This window comes from Macaca nemestrina, chromosome 5 (assembly GCF_043159975.1).
Source record: "Macaca nemestrina isolate mMacNem1 chromosome 5, mMacNem.hap1, whole genome shotgun sequence".
NCBI classification, from domain to species: domain Eukaryota; kingdom Metazoa; phylum Chordata; class Mammalia; order Primates; family Cercopithecidae; genus Macaca; species Macaca nemestrina.
Genome location: NC_092129.1, coordinates 12,331,071 through 12,343,444, shown reverse-complemented (window position 1 = coordinate 12,343,444; position 12,374 = coordinate 12,331,071). Strand labels below are relative to the sequence as shown.

Sequence of the window (12,374 nt, the reverse complement as noted above, 5' to 3'; positions counted from 1 at the left end):
AAGATGCTTCGAGACTCAGTCTCCCTCCAGATGAGCTAGTTGACTCAGGCGGCGTGCTTTCCAGCACATTCGCTCTTCCAAGACAAAGTTTAGTCCTACAGAAAAGCCTCTCTCTCTGGATCTTTCCCCCTTTCCCTTCTTGGACTTGTTTCTCTTTCCTTGAGACGCAGAAGCTCATAACTCAGTGACTTTTAAGGTGGTCCCTTCCCAGCTCCAGAGCCAACCACAGCATTTCTCAGTGCACCCAAGATACCATTGCCGTATTAGCTTCACTGAAGAGGCAGCCTCCAGCCCGGTTCATCCTCTCGCTGTCAACCTTAAGTTGTGTGGTTGCTGGAGCAAACGTCCTGCTCTTCTACATGGCCTCCAGGGATATAATTAGGTTATAATTTGAATTCTGCTTTGTAGTGTTATGCTCCACCACCCTCTCTCTACCGGGCTGTGGAACTGAAGCGGAGACCAGAGTCTTAAACCTGAGCGAGAGCAGGGCTAGAGGAGCATCTCACCAGGGATGAGCTCAGGAGAGCCTGCGCAGAGCAGGGACAGTCCTGATGCAAAGGAACGCGTGGTCACCAAGCAAACTTGTTGTAATATGTCCCTATTCTATTGCCATTAGCACGAAGGAACACATGCTCACCAAGCAACCTGTGTTCTAATATGTCCTTTCTATTGCCGTTAGCCATGTGTCCCTGCTATGTTAATTGTATTATTTAGAGAATTTATTCAAAACTGAGAAAGTTCAGGAAAAACATGAAGAATCACTAGTGCTATGTGCATTTGTGAAAATTAGAACTCAAAGCCTGTCACAGTTTAGTTGTTCAGCAGTTCGGGAGTCTGTTTCATTACACAGAAGTCAAATACACGTTTCTTTCAAAATATATTTTCTTCCAACTTCAGGTATTATTTTAAAGTGCAAGCACAAAATCCTCACGGCTACGGACCTATCAGCCCTTCGGTCTCATTTGTCACCGAATCAGGTATGAGTGACTTCACATTCTGATTTGTTTTACTTTTCTAAAAAATGAAATAAATAATCTAGAATGATGGCTACAATAGAATAAATACTTACTTTTCTATTTAATGAGCTCATGTTGGATATCTGTTTCTAAAGTAAACATTATTTGCTTTGTGCTAGGTTAAAACTTGGATAATAAAATTAAAAGTAGTTTTCATGGGCTCTGTGAGGAACAGAAAGGTCAAATTCCAATGAAAGGAAAAAAATCTAGATTTCAACAACATGGGAAAGATAAAGTTGACTCTATCTGTACAAAATTTAGTTGCAGAGTTTAAAAAAAATTATTGCAGGCACCTGAAGAACACGCATGTCATGTGGCTGACAGGCAGTTGCCTCTCCAATGAGCCAAGACATTGGATGCCCCCTTTAGTAGCAGGCAGAGATATCTTCAATTAATATTGAGAGGTTAATTACAATATCATTCAGTCTTACAAGCAGTGTCATTCAGAGCATGCCCTTGCAATTTTGGGGTGCTGGTGGGCAAAGCTCTCAGTCCCTGCAAGAAAATGTTCCTGGTCAGGGGTGGTGGCTCATGCCTGTGATCCCAACACTTTGGAAAGCCAGGGTGGGAGGATCTCTTGAGACCAGGAGTTCAAGACCAGCTTGAGCAACACAGGGAGGTCCTGTCTCTACAAAAAAAGTTTAAAATTAGCCAGGCATGGTGATGCATGCCTGTAGTCCCAGCTACTCAGGAGGCTGCAGAGGGAGGATGGTTTGAGCCCAGGAGGTTGAGCTGTAGTGAGCCATGATCACGCCACTGCCCTCCAGCCTGGGTGACAGAGTGAGAGCTTGCCTCTGAAAACACAGTTCCTATGGCCTGTGGTCTAAGGTAGCACATGCAGAGCCAGCTACTGTGATAGTTCTTGGCCTAGAGACTTTTCCAAGCAGGAAGCCAGGCTGAGTTCAGAGCAACCCAGCTGAGCCAGCCCTACACCCAGCTTCCATTTGGCTAGATGACCTTCTACATGCAGCCTGATCCCAGAAAATGGGTCATTGGAAGATATTTTTAAGTGTCATGATTTAAAAATCTACTGAGTCAAAATAAATGAAAACATAAAATCTTTTGTAAGAATATGCTTTATACCAGAAATGTAGGCAAAGGACCTCAAACTTGTCTTCATCTCTTTATTTAAGAAATATGTGTCTGTTAGTAGTTAGGAAAGAGCAGGAGAAAACCATTATCTGTGGTTAATTTGCTAAAGTAAGGGATGTGTCTGTGATTATGACTGCATTTTCTAAAAACAAGGTGGACCTTGGCAACTATCAGAATCAACATGAAAAAAATGTTTAAAAAATTTCAAATCCAAAAAGCTGTCAAGAAACTCCGACCTGAAATCTTTCTGAGAGTAAAAGTGATACACACGTAACTTCTGGAGCTGCAATCTAAAGTTTTGATAAAACAGCTGTCTTCTACCTTCTCCTCCAAGAAAAACTCCTCATTCATTCTTTATGGCCTCCAAGGGGTGGGTGAGGAAAATTCAAGGCCCCACCCTACCATCTGAATAAGAATCTCTCTAGGAAACGCTTTCAATGAGCTCCCAGAGGAGCCGCACACACATGAAAATTGGACAGTTACTTGCTCTGGTCATCTTCCTTTATTCCATCAGTTTATTCAAGTTTCTCCTTCATTTTGTGCTACTCTGCTGAAAATGGTTAGGCAAGCAACAGGAACAACAGGAAAACGATAAAGTCAGTGAATTATGGCGTTTGCCAAACATAACAATCTGAAAATTAATACAGAAAGTAAACGTAGTGTGTGACACAGGCTGTGCCATGAGGTCAGGTCTTGTTTTCTGTGCTGGTGTCATTTTGTTTGTTTCCCTCCACCTGCCCTGGGGTATTTGGGATGTTTTTTGGCAGACTGTTGAACTTCATTTCAGAGCAGGGGAGCAAAGCAAGCATTGGACACTTATGGCTATGGTGTGTCCCTCTATTTTGTGGCTAGCAGAGGGCATCAGAACAAATGGTCTGTACAAAGTGCAGGCTAGGGAGATTTGGGGGTGATGTAAATCTTTTGCATGCCGATTTTGGTAGGATTCCATGAACCTATGCAGGTGTGAACATTCATAGGAGATATACTGTAAAAGAGCAATTTACTGTATGATAATTTTTCAAAAATAAAAAAAAAAAAGAATCGTCCAGATTTACCTAGTTCATGACATTTTATAAAAATAAACTTTTTTGGCCAGGCACGGTGACTCACGCCTGTAATCCCAAAACTTTGGGAGATCGAGGCGGGCGGATCACGAGGTCAGGAGATCGAGATCATCCTGGTTAACACAGTGAAACTAAAATACTAAAATACAAAAAATTAGCCAGGCATAGTGGCGGGTGCCTGTAGTCCCAGCTACTCGGGAAGCTGAGGCAGGAGAATGGCGTGAAGCCGGGAGACGGAGCTTACAGTGAGCCAAGATTGCGCCACTGCACTCCAGCCTGGGCGACAGAGTGAGACTCCATCTAAAAAAAAAAAAAAAAAAAAAAAAAAATTAGCCAGTAGTGATGGCGCATGCCTGTAATCCCAGCTACTCATGAGGCTGAGGTAGGAGAGTCGCTTGAACTCAGAAGGTGGAGGTTGTGGTAAGCTGAGATCATGCCATTGCACTCTACCCTGGGCAACAAGAGCGAAACTCCATCTCAAAAAACAAAAACAAAAACAAAAAAACCCAACTTTTTCTGAAGCAGAATTCCTTAAAAAGCTAGGGTCATATTTTCTTAAATGGTATTACTTGGGCTAAGGAAGAGACAGGTTTTACATTTGTTGAGGTATAAATGCCATACAGTAACCTGAACATACTTGAAGTATACATCTTAGTATATTTTGAGTTGTGCTTATATACCCATGAAGCAATTGTCACTGTCAAGATAGCATATCCATCTCCTGACAGTTTCCTCCTGCTACTGTGCAATGCAGCTTTCCCAGGCCCCTTCTTTCTCCAGTTTATAGGCAACCATTCATCTGCTTCTTGTCGCTATAGATTAGTTTGCACTTTCTAGATTTGGGTATCAGTAGACTCATACAGTATGAACTCCTTTGACTGGCTTCTTTCACCTAGCATCATCATTTTGAGATTCATCCAAACCATTGTGTGTATCAGTAGTTCACTCTCTTTTACTAGTGAGCAGTATTTCCTTGTATGGCTGTGCTACAGTTTGTTTACCTAGTCAGATCACCTGTTGATAAACACTTGTGTTGTTTCTACTTTTTGACGATTACAAAGTTACTATAAACATTTATGTGGAAGTGTTTGGATGCACATGTTTCCATTTCTCTTAGATAAATGACTGAGTGGAATGGATGGATTGTATAGTAGGTGTATGCTCACCTTTTTAAGAAACCACCACACTATTTTCTAAAGGTAGACAATTTTTTAAAATAAGTACTGAATTATTTTGTAATACATAATATCAAAACCTTATTATTTTCAGGGATCCACAGCTTCTAGGTAAATAGCAACATGCTCTAACTAGAAAACAGTATTTCTCCAAAGGAAATGTTTAGAAAATAAAACCAAGGGAAATGTTGGCATCTATCAAATCTTATCTTTTTCTTTATTCTAATTTGGTTAGCTCTTTCAGTTACACTAACCATTTAAAAAACTACATGATTGCGAGATATGGCACCAAGTCCATTATTTCTTTTTCGTTCTACAGATAATCCTCTGCTTGTTGTGAGGCCCCCAGGTAAGTCTGTCTTCTTGATAATCTGGACATTCTGGTAATCAAGTTGAATATTGAATATGAGATTGTTGTGGTTACGCACAATTAGAAAGTCTGGACCACTTTCACAATTTTCTGTTAACTTCTATGCTTTCCTTTCACTCTTCATCCTGATCTTCTTTACTCTATGGGAAAGAATGACCTGGGAATTTTAAAATAGAGCCATAGCAATCAACACGTATGAAAAAACATCATGGAGTAGCCAGTCCTATGAAACAGATGCTTTATTTTCATGACTCATTTGAATATTTTAAATCACTGAAAAGGTAGCAAAGTGCAACAAGTCAAACAACAAGTTTTACTTTGTTTTTCAAGGAAATTGAGAAAGCTTTGTTGCTTAAGTGCAAAACAGGTCTTCTGAGTGGCAAGAAGTGGAGTCCATGCAGAGGGACCTGGGGACAGGACGGCATGCCCCTAAAGACCAAATCTGCCATTACAGCTTATTTTCCTTGCCGTTTAAAGACTTCTTAACTCTGAGAATCCCTTATTGAAATGTGAATACTTTAAATACGTTCAGGTGAAAATAATGCCCCAAATGTACTTTAGTACTGAAAAAGACAGAGAAAGAGAAGGAGGGTGGGAAAATTTTGCTCAAAAAAGCCCTGCAAGGCCGGGTGTGGTGGTTCACACCTGTAATCCCAGCACTTTGGGAGGCCAAGGTGGGCGGATCACGAGGTCAGGAGTTCAAGACCAGCTTGACCAATATGATGAAACTAAAAATACAAAAATTAGCAGGGCGTGCTGGCATGCACCTGTAATCCCAGCTACTCAGGAGGCTGAGGCAGGATAATCCCTTGAACCCAGGAGGCGGAGGTTGCAGTGAGCCGAGATCGTGCCACTGCACTCCAATGTGAGTGACAGAGTGAGACTCCATCAAAAACAAACAACAAAAACAACAACAAACAAACAAAAAACAAAGCCCTGCAAGGAACGGAAGGCCCAGGAAGGAAGTCCAGTTTCCTGGCACTTTGTGAGAGCAGACACACCGTGGAGTGCTTACGCTTAGCAGGTGTGTTTTGTGTTGTCAAGGCGGTGAGCCTATCTGGATCCCATTCGCTTTCAAACATGATCCCGGCTACACGGACTGCCATGGACGGCAATATGTGAAGCGGACGTGGTATCGAAAGTTCGTGGGAGTTGTTCTTTGTAATTCACTGAGGTATAAAATCTTCCTCAGTGACAACCTGAAAGGTAAGTCTTTGCGCATGGTTGGCTATGAAAGGTATGTAACATTTTGATTTTATCAAGTACTAACTTGGCATCACAGGTGCATCGGAATGTTTATGAGGGCTGGAACTACGATTATGGCTCACTCTGCCTCTAATGCAAACCAATTTTACAGATTCTACTTTGAGGATACTAGTTTTTACACTGGCAACCCCAAAATATTTTAAAAGATTTAACATGTTGGCTGGGCTCAGTGGCTCACACCTGTAATCCCAGCACTTTGGGAGGCTAAGGTGGGTGGATTACTTGAGATCAGGAATTCAAGACCAGCCTGGCCAACATGGTGAAACCCCTCTCTACTAAAAAGAAATAAAAAATGAACAAATGAAAAATTCACTATGTCTTAGGAATGACTGGCTATGAGATTCCAAAATTCTGTTAGAAATCTAGGTTGTTGTTGGTTTTTTTTTTTTTTTTTTTTTTTTTTGCCACTAATAGAATAATAATGAGTACGAGCCCGAGCTGGAATAATTGAGGCAAAGTTTCCTCTCCAGCCCCTGCCACAGCCACAATTTTACAGAGAAAAAATGTAAATGGTGGAACATATATTGGCAGTAATATCTGTTCTGTGTCCTAATAAAAATCACATTGTTTTTATCATGGTAGGAGATTAAAACAAAGAATAACCTGAGTGCCTTGAGCTACTAACACTTCCAAATGCGATTTCTATTCAGCTGGCTTTTCACTCACCCACCTACACAGCAAACTTGTTTTTTATTTTAAAACCTGCACAACTTAAAATTTTTCAGTGTATACATTGTTAAAACTTTACCTCAGCTGGTCTACATTTTGTCATTGGTCAAAAATATATTTTGAGTGTTTTTTTTTCTTGTCAGCAGTTATCATTTAAAAACTGTCAAAACAAAGTCCCCCCCTTCGACCCCAACCCTAGCAATTTCTGTGTATATGCTTCTCCCAACAAGCACAGTCTGTCTCTCTCTCTCTGCTCTTTTCTTTCTCTTCCATCACTGTCCTTTTCCTCCCCTGCTTCAGAATTCCTGGGAGAGGCTGCATAACCATGTGTCATATCCCAGGATTGGGAGAAGCAAGTTTGTCCTACTGTGCAGCCAAGACTCAGGACCATGGACAGCGTCTCATTCTACAGGCCCGCCCCCTCCTAGATAAATAGATTCTTCTGTTTGTATAGACCTTCCCGCCTTTCATAATTTCATGATGTATTCTCCAACTACCATAGTTTTCATCATTCCTTGCTTTTAGTACTAAGGAATAGAAAGGTCTACTCGAAACTGCCTATAGTTTTAATGCTGTAGTTCCCACTTACTGGACATTCATTAAGGATTTCGCATATTTTGATCTTGCTGAATTCTTACAACCTGTATGAGATTGGTGCCGTTATCACCATTTACAGACATGAAAAGTATAGCACACACAGTTTAAGTAATATGCTCAATTCAAAAGTTCTCCAAAGCTTGTGAAAACTCTTAAACCAGTTGTGACATTCTGTATCTAGTCATTGACTCAATCAATTCCTTCATGCAGATACATTCTACAGCATTGGAGACAGCTGGGGAAGAGGTGAAGACCATTGCCAATTTGTGGATTCACACCTTGATGGAAGAACAGGGCCTCAGTCCTATGTAGAAGCCCTCCCTACCATTCAAGGTAATACAAACAAATGCCTGATATATTACCCTGGGAGGTGGGAGAGAAGGATTAATAGAGAGGGAAAATCCACAGTAGGTCTGCCTTTGCCTTGTCATTTGAAGATGGATGTTGGGAGCACTTAAGGTCATAAAAATAAAAATAAAGAATCAACAAAATAACTTCCATTATGTATGGGTGAGGGGGTGAGCCTCAAGGAGGGGGGGAATGGCGTAAACAAAGGTACAGAGAAGGCAAAGATAAACACACATGCAGACCCCCCGTGATATGTTTCAGGAGGTAACGTATAAGCTATTTGATTGTGGCATTATAAGGTGAAGACAAATACACTAATCTCAAAAGTTAACAATTTAATGTTATTAACTCTCTTGGCCTCCAAATGAATAAACAGAACAACTGAATGCAGTCTAGCCTTTTCATTATGCACTCAGCTCTGAGTGATCAGGCATTTTCAAGACATGAGATGTTCTGATTTGCTAAATTTTTAGATTGGAAAAAAATACTGTAAGTAGGTACATGAGTTACCCATTTTCAAAAAATTAAAATACAGTAAAATACAGAAAACAGTAAAATAAGCATATTAGTCAAGGTTCTCTCATCCAAAGAAACAATCAATAGGATCTATCTATCTATCTATTTATCTATCTATCCATCCATCTATCCATCTCTCTCTGTATCATCTATCTATATCTACCTATCTATCCATCTACATATGTGTGTATGTATCCATCCATCTCTCTATCCATCTACCCATCTATCCATCCGTCCATCTCTCCATCTATGCATCCATCTATTATCTATCTATCATCCATCCATCCATCCATTTATCTATTATTCATCTATCTACCCATCTACTTATGTATATATCTATCCATCCATCTATTCATCTATCTATCCATACTATCTATCCTTATATTTAGAACTGCCTGTCTATCCATCTGTTCATCTGTTTGTCTAGCTCCCTATCCAGCATCTATCTATCCATCTATCTATCCATCTATCCATTTATCTATCCATCCATCCATCTACATCTATCTATCTATCTGTCTATCTATCTATCTATCTATCTATCTGTCTGTCTGTCTGTCTGTCTGTCCGTCCGTCCGTCCGTCCGTCCATCTATCTATCTATCTATCTATCTATCTATCTATTTATCTAGGTATCCACCCATTTGTCTATCCATCCATCTGTCTGTCTATCTATCCATTATCTATCAATTCACATCTATCTATCCATCTATCTATCTATCTATCTATCTATCTATCTATCTATCTATGTATCCACCCATTTGTCTATCCATCCATCTGTCCATCTGTCTGTCTGTCTATCTATCTATCTATCTATCCATTATCTATCAATTCACATCTATCTATCTATCTATCTATCTATCTATCTATCTATCTATCTATCCATCCATCTATTCTATCTGTCTATCTATCTATCTATCTATCTATCTATCTATCTAGGTATCCACCTATTTGTCTATCCATCCATCTATCTATCTATCATCTATCTATCTGTCTATCTATCTATCTGTCTGTCTGTCTGTCTGTCTATTTATCTAGGTATCCACCCATTTGTCTATCCATCCATCTGTCTGTCTATCTATCTATCTATCTTTCCATTATCTATCAATTCATATCTATCTATCTATCTATCTATCTATCTATCTATCTATCTAGGTATCCACCCATTTGTCCATCCATCTGTCCATCTGTCCGTCTGTCTGTCTGTCTGTCTGTCTATCTATCTATCTATCTATCTATCTATCTATCTATCTATCTATCTATTATCTATCAATTCACATCTATCTATCTATCTATCTATCTATCTATCTATCTATCCATTCATCCATCCATCCATCCATCCATCCATCCATCCATCCATCCATCCATCTATTCTATCTGTCTGTCTGTCTATCTATCTATCTATCTATCTATCTATCTATCTATCTATCTATCCATCCATCCATCTATCTATCTATAGATTTATTTTAAAGAACCATCTCAAACTGGCAAGTGCAAAATCTGCAGGGTAGGTTGTCAGGTTGGAGATCCAGAGGAGAGCTGATGTTGCAGTTCAAATCCAAAGGCCGCTTGCAGGCAGAATTACCTCTGGTTAGGGGAACCTCAGTCTTTTTCTATTCAGGCCTTTGACTGATTGGACAAAGCCCACCCACATTATGGAGGGTCACCTGCTTTACTCAGTGTGGTGATTTAAATGTTAATCTTGGCCAGGCACTGTGGCTCACAGCTGTAATCCCAGCACCTTGGGAGGCTGAGGTAGGAGGACTGCTTGAGCCCAGGAGTTTGAGACCAGCCTAGGCAACATAGTGAGACCCCATCTCTACAAAAAATAAAAAAATTATCCAGATGTGGTGGTGCATGCCTGTAGTCCCAGCTACCCAGGAGGCTGAGATGGGAGGACTGCTTGAGCTGGAGAGGTCTAGGCTGCAGTGACCTAGAGGTGAACTAGTGATCTAGAGGTCTAGGCTGCCTTTGGGTCAAAGAGTCATTTGGTCTGTCCTACAAGCCTGTCTTGGTTTTGTGACCAGACTGCAAGAGGACAACAGCCTGGGCAACAGAGCAAGACCCTGTCTCCAAAATAAAGAAAAAGAAATGAAATAATAAATGTTAATCTCATCTAAGAAATAGTTTACAAAAACATTTAATGTTGGATCAGATATGTAGCCTAGTCCAGTCGACACATAAAATTAACGATTACAACAAATCTACAGATTATATCACCTTTCTTCATATTTTTCTGGGTCTTACAGTCCCCCAGAGTTACTAGTGCCTGCATTATCCATATTTCATGGTGTCCCTGTGACTGTGGTCATGGGACTGGCCCTGAACAGAGCTGCTGGGTACTCAGCACACTCACTGGTGGAAGGGCAGGCAGTTATTTATTTGGCGAAAGTAAACAGGGCCAAGAGTATGAGAGCAGTTACTGAGTTTCCAAAAACGTTTTGAGAAGGTTGGAGCATCCTCCTACTTCAAGGGAGAAATGGTCAGAAATGCTACAGGATTTCTTTGAGAGATTTCCTTGAAAGGTCTAAAAATCTACCCCAGAGTCTAGGAATTAAGCCTTGGAGGAAAGAGGTAAGTTGGGGACCCTGAGCTCTGTGAGGACGGGGCAGGCATCTGGCTCAATGTTGTCCATCCAGGTCAGGGCCTGCCCAGTAGTGAGTGCTGACTAGCAACTGGCTAAAATTATCCTCTTCTGTGGGGAGATAGAGATCATGCCATCCTAGCTGTGTCACACACGTGTGGAAACAGGACGATCTCTACAGATCTGCTTGGAATAAAGAAATACTTTACACTCAGTCACTGGGCTCCTATGGAGGAGGCCTGAGCTGGTCCCCAGCTCCATCATGGCCTTCGAGTTACAGCTGGGCCTTCCCAAAATGCATAAGAGACAGGTGGGGAAGACCCCACCCCAGGCTGGGGTTGGGGCTGGGCCTGAGGTCCTGGCCCTTCCCCAGGGCTATGACAACTCCACACAAAAATGGTTCAGTTTATTTGGAAGTAGCATTTTGTCACAAGAACAACTTACCAGAGGCCTTCTGTCTGAAGGAGGCTGTAAAGATGGGTTTTACCTGTTGGTTTAGGGGCCTCTGATTCTTTTCCCCTCTCCTGTTGCCCTTCCAGGCTACTATCGCCAGTATCGTCAGGAGCCCGTCAGCTTTGGGAACATTGGCTTTGGAACCCCCTACTATTACGTGGGCTGGTACGAGTGTGGGGTCTCCATCCCTGGAAAGTGGTAATCACAGGACCATCATGCTGCAAGCTTGCCCTGCCCAGCCTCACCAACTAAGTCGCACTAGGGGCTGTGAGCAGACAGCCAGCGTGCTCAGTCCTGCTGCCCCAGGTGCCAGGAAGGCCACAGATGGACACTGGCCATTCTGGTCATCTCAGTCTGGACCTCAGTCCCACTTCTTGGCCTGGACAATGAACAGGATTCAGTTTTGCGGTTAACTTTGCTTCTCCACTTTTTTTTGTTTGTAATAGCACATCACAGAGACATCAGAAACCAGCAGCTGATGCAGTATGATTTCCAGACTTTTTAGGCATGAAATTCGGATACTTCAGTATTTCCAGGAACAGCATATGCATGCTGTTCTTGCTTCATGGAATGCTACATGCTTTCAGTTTTTCTCATTTTGGATTTCTCCAAAACTAGCTGAATTTAAGCTTCACGTCCCTTTGTATGCAGTAGAACCGAATTACTAAAAACACTGCCAAAGAAAATAAATATATCCTACTTGAGATTTACTCTATGGACTCACCCACTGCTAGACTAAATGTATCAAATCTTATTTGTAAATTCTCAATTTTGATATATATATGTATATATGCGTATACATATCCACACTTGTCTGCGAGAATATTGATTAAAATTGCTAAATGTGTACTTGTTCACCAGATAAATGTGTGTGGGACTTTTTGGGCAAAAGTGTTGTATATTAACATCTTTTAGAAGCATCCAGGGATACGTACTATGCATACTCTAGAAACAGTGGAAGGTGTGCATTCTTTTTGTGGGTGCTGCGGGGCTCTGAAACAATGAGGAGAATGAGATACCATCAGTATCAGTACTAGAACTGGCCACACCATTGACCGCTGCACACCAAATGCTTTCCACCTAAAGCGATGATCTTTCCACAGCCACAGGGAAAATATATTTGTTGCCACCATGGAGGCATATCCAATATGTTCCAGATGGGTAAAGATTTTAGGTCCTAAATGGTTTAAAAGTCTTGTTTTTAAGAATTCTCTTTGTCTTTCCTTCT

At 41.2% G+C, this 12,374-nt stretch overlaps 1 protein-coding gene across 6 annotated transcripts in view; it reads left to right on the top strand.

Moving 5' to 3' along the window:
• Positions 1-12,024, top strand: part of LOC105492030 (fibronectin type III domain containing 1) — a 148,632-nt gene extending 136,608 nt beyond the window's left edge. For all 6 annotated transcript variants that reach the window (XM_011758861.2, XM_071096253.1, XM_071096252.1 and 3 more), the window contains 5 exons: positions 898-977; positions 4,667-4,696; positions 5,762-5,923; positions 7,460-7,582; positions 11,233-12,024. In XM_011758861.2, coding sequence (XP_011757163.2) covers positions 898-977; positions 4,667-4,696; positions 5,762-5,923; positions 7,460-7,582; positions 11,233-11,348 — 511 coding nt within the window. In that variant the 3' untranslated portion in view covers positions 11,349-12,024. The remainder of the gene's footprint in view (positions 1-897; positions 978-4,666; positions 4,697-5,761; positions 5,924-7,459; positions 7,583-11,232) is intronic.
• The last annotated feature ends 350 nt before the right edge of the window (positions 12,025-12,374 follow it).